Source organism: Lampetra planeri, chromosome 44 (genome assembly GCF_965212315.1).
Source record: "Lampetra planeri chromosome 44, kcLamPlan1.2.h2, whole genome shotgun sequence".
Lineage (NCBI taxonomy): Eukaryota > Metazoa > Chordata > Hyperoartia > Petromyzontiformes > Petromyzontidae > Lampetra > Lampetra planeri.
The window spans coordinates 7,447,394-7,460,740 of NC_136150.1; the positions used below are offsets into that span (position 1 = coordinate 7,447,394).

At 42.5% G+C, this 13,347-nt stretch overlaps 1 protein-coding gene across 1 annotated transcript in view; it reads right to left on the reverse strand.

Annotated features, from left to right (window-relative positions):
* The window catches only part of SUCLG2 (succinate-CoA ligase GDP-forming subunit beta), a 133,959-nt gene extending 120,906 nt beyond the window's left edge, over positions 1–13,053 (reverse strand). Inside the window, exon 1 of the mRNA XM_078614550.1 lies at positions 12,905–13,053. Coding sequence (XP_078470676.1) covers positions 12,905–12,985 — 81 coding nt within the window. The 5' untranslated portion in view covers positions 12,986–13,053. The remainder of the gene's footprint in view (positions 1–12,904) is intronic.
* Positions 13,054–13,347: the final 294 nt, after the last annotated feature.

Below are 13,347 nucleotides of genomic sequence, written 5' to 3' on the forward strand. Positions count from 1 at the left end.
CACCTGAAACAATAATTTCCGCGAAAACAAAATTTGACAACAACTTTCATTCCACACTGTTGGGTACATCTTCTCTCTTGGCAAGCGTTAAAAACACAGCTAAAAAAGCACATGTCACTTGATGTTCCTTTAAAACCAGACTGCGGTTTTTTTCATTTTTTGACCTATTTTTATTAAAAGTGGCCTCATTATTTCAGACAAAAAATGCCATTTGGGGAAGTGGCTGGGTGGCTGCGGGGATCACAACAAAGAACCGGCACCGCTGGAAACCTGAGTTAGAATCCAGGTTTTAGCCACCTGTGATTAAACCAGGTGGTTAATTCTAGATTTGAAGCAGGTGGTTAAGCTTGAGTTTCAAGTCTCAGCCAGGTCACCAACGACTGCACAATAAAAAAAAAATCACGTTAAATCTGGCTATTCACTGAATTTGGCAGAATTGTAGCTCTGAGGATTATAATAGATAATGGGTTGACCAATATGCAACAAAAATTATAGCAGGGAGTTTGGGAGAAAAAATTGTGCCCTAATGTGGACAAGAGATCACCTGAAAGGATCTCGGAGGTAGTTCTGTGGTACCTGCTTCTGTGGGCAATTCTCTTACTAACACAGGGCAAGGCACTGCTTCGCGAGAGGCCGAATGGACAATTTGCCTCATGGCGTGATGCCGATAGCTCAATTGTGTTTTTGGGGCATTTAAGGGACTCCAAACCTCGGAGCGATAAAGACATCACGCATCGAAGCGATAAAGAATACACAGACAGGGGACCGTTCCCATCACTCGGCTCCAGGTGAGGCATTACCATCACCTCCACCACCTTGAGCAGTGTGCTTTGGCTCCACTACAAAATCATTTACAGTAAAGAACTATAAGAACTTCTGAATGCAATTGCCCACTACCCTTAAACTATCCACCAAGGGGTCCTTTAGTGCTTGAAAAAACGGTAAAAAGCCAATATCAAGTTGACCCACCTCTCACCAATAAAAGCCATAACGAGAGAGATTGCTAGTGACACACATCATGTCAACTCCAACACTGCGACTTGCGAAAGTAACTTCTTGAGCTATTCACTCTTTAGCGTCTCAACTCCAGGGCTACCTTCTGAAACTGCTGAGGCAAGTCATTTCACTCCGGTATACTGTCCTGGGGGATGCTTCCACAGTGGGCATAACGGCCAGCACACTTGGACTTGCAATCTAAAGGTCGGCGGTTTGATCTTTGTCCACGCGCAAGTATAAAGGGGGGGGACATCACGAGGAGTCCATGGGCAGGTCGCGTGCTGTGGGTTTTGCGAGGATTCTTATCTCTTTTAAGATGTAGGACCAGCGTGGCACACTCTCATGTCTCTCGAGCTCCTTATAGTGCCAGCAGTGGTGTGGGCAAGCAATTTCATAGCGGCAACTTCACCTTACCCCATGCAACATGTATTTCGCATGCCTCATACAGGCCTCAAAGTCGTCATGAGCCACAGGCTCGAAACCCCTGATTGCAAGGTGCAATAACTCCCATAAACCTCACAACCACCACCTAAATATACGACCGAAATATTATTGAAAAGCACTACACTTGCCTGTATCTAGCAGAGCGTCATTTGTATTCGAGAACATTAAATAGTCCATTTCACCGTTATGTGACTCATTACCTCCTACTTACAACGGCGCCTACAACTGCATATACCAACTCCCTCTGAAAAAAACATTTGTCGCAATGGATCCATGCATCATTTTCAAATATAAATAGATTGTTAATTGATGTCTCCATGCATTGGCCTCCAAACGTCATTAAATAAAAAAAACACCAGCACTACCTCCGAACTTTCAGTCTGAAAAATAATAATTTTAAGTGGGCCAGATAACCCAAGCAAGCTTTCAATATCGATGTGGGAATGAAGGGCGTTTTGTTGTGTGGAAATGTATGAAATGAGAGCAGAGCTCAACTTGTTATTACCCCATGGCCCTGTTTGCTGGACCCAGTTAAAACCGGGCTAGAAAATCTGTCATTTATATCTCCAACACCCTGGCTCTTCGCAGGCTGCAGTGCAGATAAAATATCTCCAGTTGTGCAAGAATATTTTTTTATCTGTGGCATATGTGGACAACAGACAATCAATAGATGCCACTTCACGGTGTCTCGACATATTTGTAATACAAGGCATCTGACCACCACAATGCAATGGCAGACAAATAAGACGAAAGTCAGCCCCCTTTGTCAATCCCCTGATGAGGCCACCATATGCCATGTCGGTCACGGGGGTTGTTGGACCATACTTCGCCAGGATGGTCAGTGCGGTTTGGTAAAGGCGGGTTTGTTGGTTCAAATGCTTGTTCAGATATCGCTCACGAGTGCTGATGGTCATGCTCTAACCAATGCACCACCGCCAAATTAAGCAAACAAGCAACAGGCTTTTCTGCCCATCCAAGGACGGGTGTATATTGCAGTAAGTCTGAAATATTCAATAGAAAAATAGTTTAGCTCACGATTATTAATGGGGGGGGGGGGGTTGCCCCATGTGGAGTGACGTCACCCGCTAAATGGTTATTGGGGAGAGGTGCGGCATGTGCAGTGCGCGACCTTCTTGTGCGTTGGTGTAAATTTCCACGCGAACATGAATATTAATGAAGGGGGGAGGGGCCTCTTTTGCAATGACGTCAAGCATGGATGTAGCAGTGTGCTACGTAGATTAATTTTTTTGCCGTCACTTTCTGTAAAGAAACGTCATATTTGAAGCGACTTTGCGTAATAAATTATTGAATTCAGCTCGACCTTCCTCTGCGTTCGTGTAAAAATCCACCCTCTCATGAATATGAATACAGGGGGGTGGGCCTCATGTGGAGTGACGTCACGCTCGGGACGGACGCACATTTCTGGGTGATTATAGTAGGCAATGTCACGCCAGGTGTAGGGTACTTGCTAACACCACCATAAAGTAACACTTTCAAAACGGGGGGGTCAGACATTTGTGACGATGTGTGATGTGTGACGAGGTGGGGGGGGGGGGTTTGAGAAATGTGACGTCACATCAAAATGCGCGACTTAAATTAAATATAGACAACACGTTCTACTTAATCAAATAGACTTTTTTAATCAATGTTTTCTCCTACAACATCAGAGTGCAGCGCCACATTAAATACGCACTACAATGACAATAGTTTCAAGCGATTTGAAGCATGTTTAATTTTGGGGGGGGGGCAGAGCTTTGTGACGTCATATTTGAGGGGGGGTCTGACTTTGTGACGTCGTGTGACTAAGGGGGTGGGGTCAAAAATCGTCCAAAATCGTGTGACGTCATTTATGGACGGTCCCCAAGTCCTTTGTTAATGGCAGCGGAGCGCGTTACTGCAGATGAGACAGTGCATGCCACGTGGTCACCGAGGCAATGCAAGAGAGCAGCCAATGACCTTGCAGTGTAGAAGTTGCTGTGAGAAAGCAGCCCGCATGATATTTGAAAGCTTTGGAACATCACGAAAGAGAACCGACTTTTACCGGGCAGGGTCGCCCGAAGAGCCCTACCTCTAACTCCATAGGTGCGTCCTTAACAAAAGCGTCACCTCCAAGGGGGCAAATGAGGACCCTCCGCGCAGCATAAATAACCCTTTTGAAAATGTTCCACTGCAAATGTCGCAACCCAGCTTAACCCCGCACCGTACTTGGCACCGCTGCAAAGCAAGAGTCCATGACTACTGAAATAAACAGCTTGTTGGGAGATGTCTGTTTTACTGCCCTACAAAAAAAACTTGGCGAGCCATATCGCAGCACTTTGGAGAATGGGCAACTTAACATCTGAATGGGTTCTCTACTTGTTACTGGACAATAGAGCCACCGCGACTTCATATTTCACAATATTGTGTTTCATTAAATGACGATTTAGTACATTACAGTAATCCCTCGCCACTTCGCGGTTCAAGTTTCGCGGCCTCAGTGCATCGCGGATTTTTCGAACTGATTTAAAGGCCTCATTATACCTGTACAGTAACACCATCATCATCATCATTCATCATCACATTCATCATCACATTCATCGAACTGCACAGGTCTGTCATCGTCGTCATTGTCATCGTCGTCGTCATTACTGGAGTCAAGTCTCAAGATACTATTGTCATTGGTGAGTGTAGAACACCATAATACGTATCGTATGAGAGAGAGAGTGAATGTATAATATTAAGGTTTTATAATTAAATAGATTTAAGTAAAATATATATAAAGTATAAATATACATATTTTAAACATTCTGGTACCCACACACACATATACGGAAATTCCTAGGGGGCCAATCCTACTTCGTGGATTTTCACCTATCGCGAGGGGTTCCGGTCCCCATTAACCGCGATAAACGAGGGATCACTGTACTGTACTTGCAGTACAACTCAAAGACTCTCCATTTTTATTTACTGCAGCTCACTCAACAAAATCCTCATTTAACTCACTTCAATTTTACAATCGAGAATGCTCGCAAAACACGTGCCGTCAAGATATTTGTGACATCATAACCACCATGCTGTCAATTTATCTGGAAAACGTTTCACAAAGCACTAAAAGCTATTCATTCAGAATTTTGATTATAATAGTTTGAACTTTAATTATTGATATTTAATTTTAAAAAATCGTCAGAAAATTTTATCAGAAAATTTTAAGTTAGCCAGGTTTAATCACGATATTTTTCAAAACAGACAATACGATTGTGGATCTTATATTGTGGTAGTAGTACCGCCACATCACGGCAAGCCAACTGGACATTAACAACCTGGGCCAGTAAGGTCACAGAATCGGCATTAAAAAAGACGACGCTGCACTAATTTGCCGGACCACATAATGTTATTTACCCCGTACAATAGACTCTAAATAGCACATTTACGGCACATGATATAGCTGTCACATGAATGTTGTGCAAGGGGGGAAATACCCTCCTAAATCAATCCTACGTACACAAACGCTGCATTCGGAGCTTCCCACATGTCTGTCAAATCACGTCTATAAATGCCACTGGCAAAAGAAAAGCTCTGCGTAGGGAAAAAAACCTGTTTCTTTTACGACAGGATGAGCAAACGCAATGCAAAATGTCATGAACGATGTGGCCAGATCACAATGCGGAGTAAAATCATATTCGAGTCACACATTACAACAGCTGCATAAGTAAAAAAAAAGCATAATGTCACACATATGTTCATCGGTTTGTAAAGCATAAATTATGAACCACAAATGTAGGACATTTTGGCTCCCTGCAGGCAATAATGGCAGGACTGCTAAGAAAAGAGAGGCAATTTGATAGGACAATTTTAGGGCTGCATTCAAAACTAAACACCACTGTGTGAAACACTTAACAATGGCAGGAAGGCAATTCCATAAACATGCAACGTGCTATCAAACCGAGTGCTTTCTGAGGGATACATTAGGCTGATAACGCGCATTGAATCGTGTATAAATGCACAGATTACATTAAATAGGTGGAAAGCTTTTATCCAGGAGCATTGCGTGCTGCAGTAAGAAAAAGTTAGCCGCATGCAAACAAACTTTTAACAAAGAAACACTCGGCAAAAACCAACACGTATCCATATATCACTTAACTCATTACATTGCACAATAAAAAATCAACTCGAGTTGGGGGGGAAATGCAAATATGTTTTACTTGAGCAGATTCCTTGCTAAGAACCGCTTTCCCAAACAAATCAATAATAGAGCTGTTGCTATTTAAATAACTGTCAAATTACTGTTTATTATTTGTTCCCGATAATAAACAACGCCTGTAATTGTTTCGACAAGCAAATGTAAGATTGCGGATAATTAATGGTGCGTGCCTAATTTAATTCGTATTGCAATTAATATATTGGTGAGCCAGTGTAGAGTAACACATCCTCCCGAGTTTAATTAAGGGAAAACCATAGGCTTGATGAAAGCGAGGATTATTAATTAATAACGATCTTCATTATTCTTATTGCAACATTTACAAGGGGGCGGTGGGTGCTGGTGGAGGGGGGTGAGGAGCGGCACAGTGGTTAAATCGCTTAACTTTGAACCCAACGAATCGAGTTCGACTCCGGGTCACAGATAACATCTGTAGGCGAGTGTCATCTGAACCGGTCTTGGGCAAGGCACAACTTAACCAATCTGCACTGGCCAGCATGTGGAAATATAATCAGAAAAAAAAACCCATGACCGACAAAGCGTCGTGAAGCTTTCATCCACTGGTGGATTGACAATGGATTGTAATTAATCATTTACAATTGTCTTTATTATTATTACTAAGGTAAAAAAAATTAAGCTAGGCTTAATGCCTGCCCATACACGCACACAAATAGCTCAACACAGGCAGTAATCTGGACACCCCACTTTTCTATTGGCCACTGCTGACACGAGTATGCAATGACCCTTACTGGGCTGGCCTTTCTGCTCCAGGGCACACACCACGTAGCACAGGCCTACTTTCTGCCAACGATGAACGTATCCTCCGTATCCTCTTTTCGCAAGTGTGTGAACAAAGTTCACGTGTGTGAACAAAGTTCACGTGTGTGAATTGCCCGATGATGCTGGATGTAATTACCAGCGAAACGTCGTACTACTCAAAAACTGTAAATGTTGTGGATTCACTGGGCTAAAGTAGTGAACTTTTTGTATTTTGTCAACGTGACACTTTTTTGCTGATTGGCCGTGTCGGGCGGTGGAGGGTTACGACACATTTATAAATAACGCGATCTAACCCAAAAACGTGTATTATGAAAGTGAAGTGTTTAACGTAAAACACCGTGTGAACTATGAACTTTATTCACACACGTGTACGTTAAATATATAGTCCCATACTTCTCATTGTTTCATGACTGATGGGTTTTGAGAAATTGAAAAGCAAAGGGCAAGACAAGAAAAAGTACAAACGGTAAGAAGTGCTGCTTTGCAATTACAGGTAGTCCTCTACTTACGATGGAGATGCGTTACGACGACCCCCTTGTAAGTCAAAAATATCATAAGTCGAAGATGGCCTAGCCTACCCAGGAGTCTTAAAGAATGGTGATAATTTAGCAAAACAGAGCAGTACCGTACTGTATAAACTATATACTGTATGTATTTATTAATTGCAATACTGTATTGCACAAAAAAATGTAAAGTAAAAAAAAAGGTAAATTCTTAGCCTACCTACATGAACTGCAATTTAATAGAACGTTTTTTCAGGAAACAATCCTATCTGCCATAAAAAAAACTTTTAACATGCATTGAACGTATCGTATCGTGGTAACCCTAAAATGAAATCGCCCGTACGCTGCTGCGCTTGCCTGCCGCACGAAATTAAAAATATTTTACAATTTTGTCGTATCGCTATCGTAAGATCGAAATATCGTAAGTCGGACTGACGTAACTCGGGAACTATCTGTATAAAGATGCAAGGTAATTGAATACATTATACACTGATATGTTTTACTCACGAATATATCACTACAGCGTACACGCAGTCCTTGTCAATTCACTGCTGGATGAGGAATTCCCCACGCCTGGCACTGCAATGTACACAGCACTACATAATTATGATGAACCTATATACAAGCGGAGCGTTTTCAAAGTTAAGAGACATTATCGTTCTCGCATAGTTCCGCAATGCGTACAATATGTGGTCCGATTTTATGTCATATTTATTTTTATTTGAACATTCATACCCGACCTGTTCAGGTTGACTTTACATGGAGAATAAGATTTGTGCACACAGACTTCGCATTTCCTGGAAGAACCTCTTGATGCTATACGTTTGGCAATAATGTCTAAACTGAAAAAGTTTGTGCCACTTTGAAAAGTGAAGCTTACATCTTCTTGGTTCTTTCGGTAAAGTCACGTAGAAGGGAAATAATAAAATAATAAAAAGAAAACATCATAAAAAATGTAATTCTCACTAGCTTAAGCTTCCAGTCAAGCTATAAATTTAAAATACATTTTAAACAGCCTTCTAGGGGGGAAAACACAAAACGGTGTATAGCTTACAATGATTTCATCATTACTGGACATGATCTATCCACTTTTGGATGAAGTCCTCACCTTTCCCCAGGTCATTAGCATTTCTCAGTTGTTCTATGCAATCTAACTAGCTCATGCATACAGACACATTTTGTTGCTCCATCTTAAGAAACACTTATTGTGTTCCCTCCTTAGGCTGTCACTATCATTAGTCTTTCCCACTACACATCAGCCTTCCAAGTGATTACTGCTGTTACACTGTTTTTATAGCTTTATTTTGGTGATTCGAAAACATATGGTTAATCTAAATTGTCTTATGGTTTTTATTCTTGACTTGCACCACATTGTGATTTTTCCACACACCGTATTAATAATGGGGGTTTTTTTTGGAATATTTGCTGGTTTATTCCAGGATGTTTCTTTTACGCGTCGTCGCTTTAAGATGTTCTTTGTTCATATTTTGTTTGTTGCGGTTGCACCCGACTTAAGAGCCGCATGGCTCACAAGGCTATAACAAATAAATGAAACTTGAACTTGAGTGACATGCCCTGCCCAATCCCACTTGTTTTTCAAAGCAGGAATCTCTCCACATGTCTAAGGAATACATGGCAGCTTGTTCCATTTTCTCTGTTAAAGTCCATGCCTCCAATCCATTGGATAAGAGGTTATATAAATTAATTAAAAACTGTCTACTTTGGGCACACACTGGTATGTTGCATTTCATTACGAAGTTAAGTTTTCCAATTAGCGTTCCAATCTGCTCTCATTGGCCACTTTGATTCATCTATAAAATTGTGATTTTTCTTCATTTCACACAGACAAGTTTACGAGTGCACCGAGAATATTTATAGCAGATGATTTGTGTCAAGGCCAGTACATCCTGGCCTTGAACAAATCATTACATTGTTTAAAAAGTCAGCAGTGTGTTAGCTTCAAGCCACCAATGAAAGTTAAACCCAGGACCTCTCTAATAACCATAGCCTTAAATTTCGATTTAAAGCTTTCGTGACTGCAGGGCTTCATCTTCTTGGTTCTTTCGGTAAAGTCACGTAGAAGGGAAATAATAAAATAATAAAATAAAACTATTAAATAAAATTCTCACGACGTTTCGGCCACAACGCAAGTAGCCATCCTCAGGTGAAGAACAGGGCTGTCAAAAAGACAGCGGCCGAATGAACTCCATTTGGACGCTGTCATTCGGACACTGTCTTTCCGACAGCCCTGTTTCTTCACCTGAGGACGGCTGCTTGCGTTGCGGCCGAAACGTCGTGAGAATGTTTTATTAGTATTATTTTATTATTACGTGACTTCACCGAAAAAACCAAGAAGATGAACCATAGGCTGGTCTCTCAAGATGTCTGTTGAAATAATGCGTGCGCACACATAATTTTTCTTACAAACTTAAATCCACAACGAAATATAAGAAATGTTGGTACAGTTAGAAAATACTTTTTTCACATAAAATATACACAGTGGACAGATTCAGGCCACACTGGAAATAAAAGACAAAATATGTTTACTGAAATTCAACTGCAATATTTTGATTCATAATTTGGATCTGTTGTGTGTAGTTTATTGTCAGGTTCCTTTAAGCTATTTGCACAGATTTTTAAAAAACACTTGGTATTGTTGTCAGACTGCCACTGCTGTGCAAAAGCCTCCCCCATTTCCATCCATTATTTTACTTAGTTGTTCACAACAAGTCGTGGCCATCAAACCCTCTTATATTGCCTGGTCATCTCTTCAGCTGGTCTTCCTCTGCTTCATTCGAATTCAATATAAGCTATGAAAATAACCCCATTCACACTTTCAAAGTAGTAGAAACAGCGATAGACTGCTGCAAGTATTTGTGCTGTTAAATGTAAGCATCTGAAATCCATACGCATTTCATAAAATACCAAAAAGAAAGATTGATTATGCACAACTAATGCCTTTTAAATTACTTTAGTCAATTCCAGTCTGTGACAGAAATGTGCTTGTTATGCAACTTAATCTGTAAAAAAACAAGCTCTGGTTTATTGTCAATAGTGACGATGCCATGATGAAAAACTGATTATTGACTGCATTTCAAAGGTCATCCAAAATGACTCGCTAGTCCCACATCAGACTTGTGCCATATTGGGTATCCATCGCCTGTGAAAACCCTTGCATGGAACTTTACAAGGAGCTGGCCTAATCGGGCAAAGCACATCAAACCGCCGTAGAAGCATGGTCACAAGCACACACAATCCAACAATGACCAGTTAGTCCCAGAGTTCTCTGACACGATGTGCCAACCCCCTGTTGTTATCCTTCATTCTGGAGGCAACTGGTTCGTGGAATGTGGCTACCGACTCTGCAGACCGAAGTTTCTCAATGCTGACGAACTTACGTGAACTCATTTAAAGTACAATATGTACTGCAAACACTCACGACGGGTATGATAAGTGAAATAATATGAAAAACGGTGTGCTTGTGCGCGGAACTTGCAACCCGCTTCACGAAAAACACTCGTTAAGTCAGTCTTGAAAATGAATGTTTAACTATTTAATTGGGCCAAGTCTGTTTTTCTGGTCACATTTTTTTAAAAAAGCGCTTTCAAACGACCTGCTGGGACGATGTCCTTCAAGCGACCTTTGCCCTTGTCCACTTCCAAGGTCCTTTCGCTGGCTTCAGTCAAGCGACGGGCTGCTCGAAACCATGCACGAATTACAAATTCGACGCGTACTCCAAAACACACACTCAAGGGTTATGCTTTCACTTAAACATAGCATGTGCACGTGGCGCGCGCCACACTTGACTGCAAATGCACAAAACGATACTGCCCAGCAGGGAACTTTTACACGTTTTGCTGCACGGTATTTATGACCCAAAAGACCAAAATCACCGATTGAGAGGCTTTCACAGCAAAAAAGCATGTTATAACCATCAGACGTATACATGTTATGCAATGCAAATGTAACTTTACAGACAACATAGCGGTTGTTAAGTCATATTCTTGCGTATGGCAATTTGTTCAGGAGCTAAATGGCCAATCTCGAGGTCCCTAGCCACGACTAGGGCTTCGGAAGAGAGAGTATTGTGGTTTTTCCTCCTCCTTTGAAGGAGCACAAACCACAGTGGCCTGCGATACAGTGCATACATTTGTATTGCATGCCCACAATCCCACTCCTCTTGCTTATTTAATTTTGGACCTGTTTTTTTAATAAGATAACATTAAAATAACCCAGGGATGCTTCATACCTGCATATTATTCGCTGGGTATGCGATCGGCTTTTTTGCTCTACATAGCGTCTTTTGTATATGCTGCTCAAGTTAAATAAATTTAGGGAAATTGGCAGAACAGCGGACACCAAATAATCTGGATGCGTTTAAGAACGTTACACACATTTAGGACGTAGAGAACGAGCCGTTCCAACACTTTAATAACTATAGTAATAGGTTTTTACCCTTTCAACTGGTACAAAAACTGACACCTTTATACAAGGCATCATGTTTGCAATAACCACAACACAAGCAGTCAAAATGCAAACAAAAAGAAACAACTCTGATGATGATAATATGAACTGTCCTTGAAGTTGATTGGTCCACACCCGAGACAGCTTTTCTTAGAGCCTAGTCTCCATTGGTGGTGGAGCAGATGACGCCAAAAGGCATACAACTCAAAAACAGCGCACTACCAGAGTATTGAGAGCTCGGGGTAAGCATTTACACTATGAGACCTCCTTTACCAGTGGCAAAATATAGTAATAGGTTTTTACCCTTTCAACTGGTACTTTAATAACTATTCATGGATCTTTCGTTAAAGTCACGTAGAAGGGAAATAATAAAACATTATTTAATTCTCACGACGTTTCGGCTACAACACAAACAGTTGTCCTCAGGTGAAGAACAGAGCTGTCGGAAAGACAGCGTCCTAAGAATATGAATCCCTGCCGTCACGAAAGCTTTAAATCGAAACTTTAATAACTCTTAATTTTAACAATGTAATGACAAATATGACGCTGCAAAACTTCCCAAAATTGCAGAGCTATTAACCCCAACTTATACCCTTCAACGCAAATCACCTCCTCACACTCTTGTCCCCTCGTTACCAATTGCCACACAGCTCGCGCGAAACTAATAATGTTCGCGTGTGTGCTGTCAAAGCGTCGTTGCCTGAAACGTCAAAAGTTTTTTTTTATCTCTCTCTTCAAAGGCCACGGTGTCATTGGACTCAATCTGCTGGAAGTTATTTTTTGTCGTCGCTAATTGTGTTTGTTTGCACCACTGCCAAACGCAGCAGCAGCAACATCAGCACCATAAACTTAATTGTATTCTAAAAGTAATCAGCAACAAGCAAACCACCGCGTGCGTGCAACACGCGGTTCGCAACTCTTTTGCCCTTTAAACTCCAACTTCCCCGGAATGACGACCTCAGCAGTAACAACTTCACACAACGGAGCACGAAACAGCAGCAGCGTGGCGTTCCATGCAAAGCACACAACAACCACAACAACCACAACAACAACCACAACACCCGCCATTCTGCCGGTGACATCACCACGGCGCCTGTGCCAGGCTAGGTGCACTCTGAGGCTATCGCGTCGAAAGGTCTCGCCGCTAGCACGGAGGTCACGGGAATAGACCCGGCGGGTTCCATGTGTTGACCGACGACGGAGACGACCGGCAGATGCACACACAAAGTCAAAGTTCCCCCGTACAGCCTTAACAGACTGTTGGGACAAGTGCTGTCAAGTGAGTAGCACTCCGTGAAGGTCGGTAACGGCACCCGAAAAGAGTTCAGTTCATTGATTAGGTATAGCCCTGTGAGCAATTCGGCTTTAGAATCTGGTGCAACCGCAACAAACAAAAAATATGAACAAGAAAACATCTTAAAGTAACAGAAAAATCCAGGAAAAAACAGCAAGGTGGTCAACAACCACCCCCACCCCCACCCTCCGCAACCTCCATCCCCCTCACGCACACACAGCCAGACGCACAGAGAGACACACAGACCTGGTGTTTGCCCAACAGGTCTCCCGTGAGCGCCCTGCGGAACGAGAGGGCTGAACGCCGCGCAGCTCCTAGCGTCGCCATTGCTTCTCGTCTCTGCACACGCGGCCCGCTGGGGTGACGTCACTTAAGCGTTCCCAGCGTGGTGACACGCCGCGTGACGTCACGCCCCGTGTCGTGACGTCATGCCCGCCTCGTTCACAAAGAAAACTCCGCCCACCCGCTTGGCCGCCCCCACCCGGTCCCACCCGGCTGCCCCCCCCCAGATCAGCCCCCCCAACACAACCCGTAGCGGATGGCTTCTGTCTACCGAAGCTATGACAGGAGTCGCGTGTTTTTAATTTTCGAATTTGCCCAAAAACTACTGACAAGCAGAGACGACCAATCCGCCCATGGAGGCAGGCGAACTCGGGCGCCAAGTTAATTGGGGTGCCAAATTTGAGGGA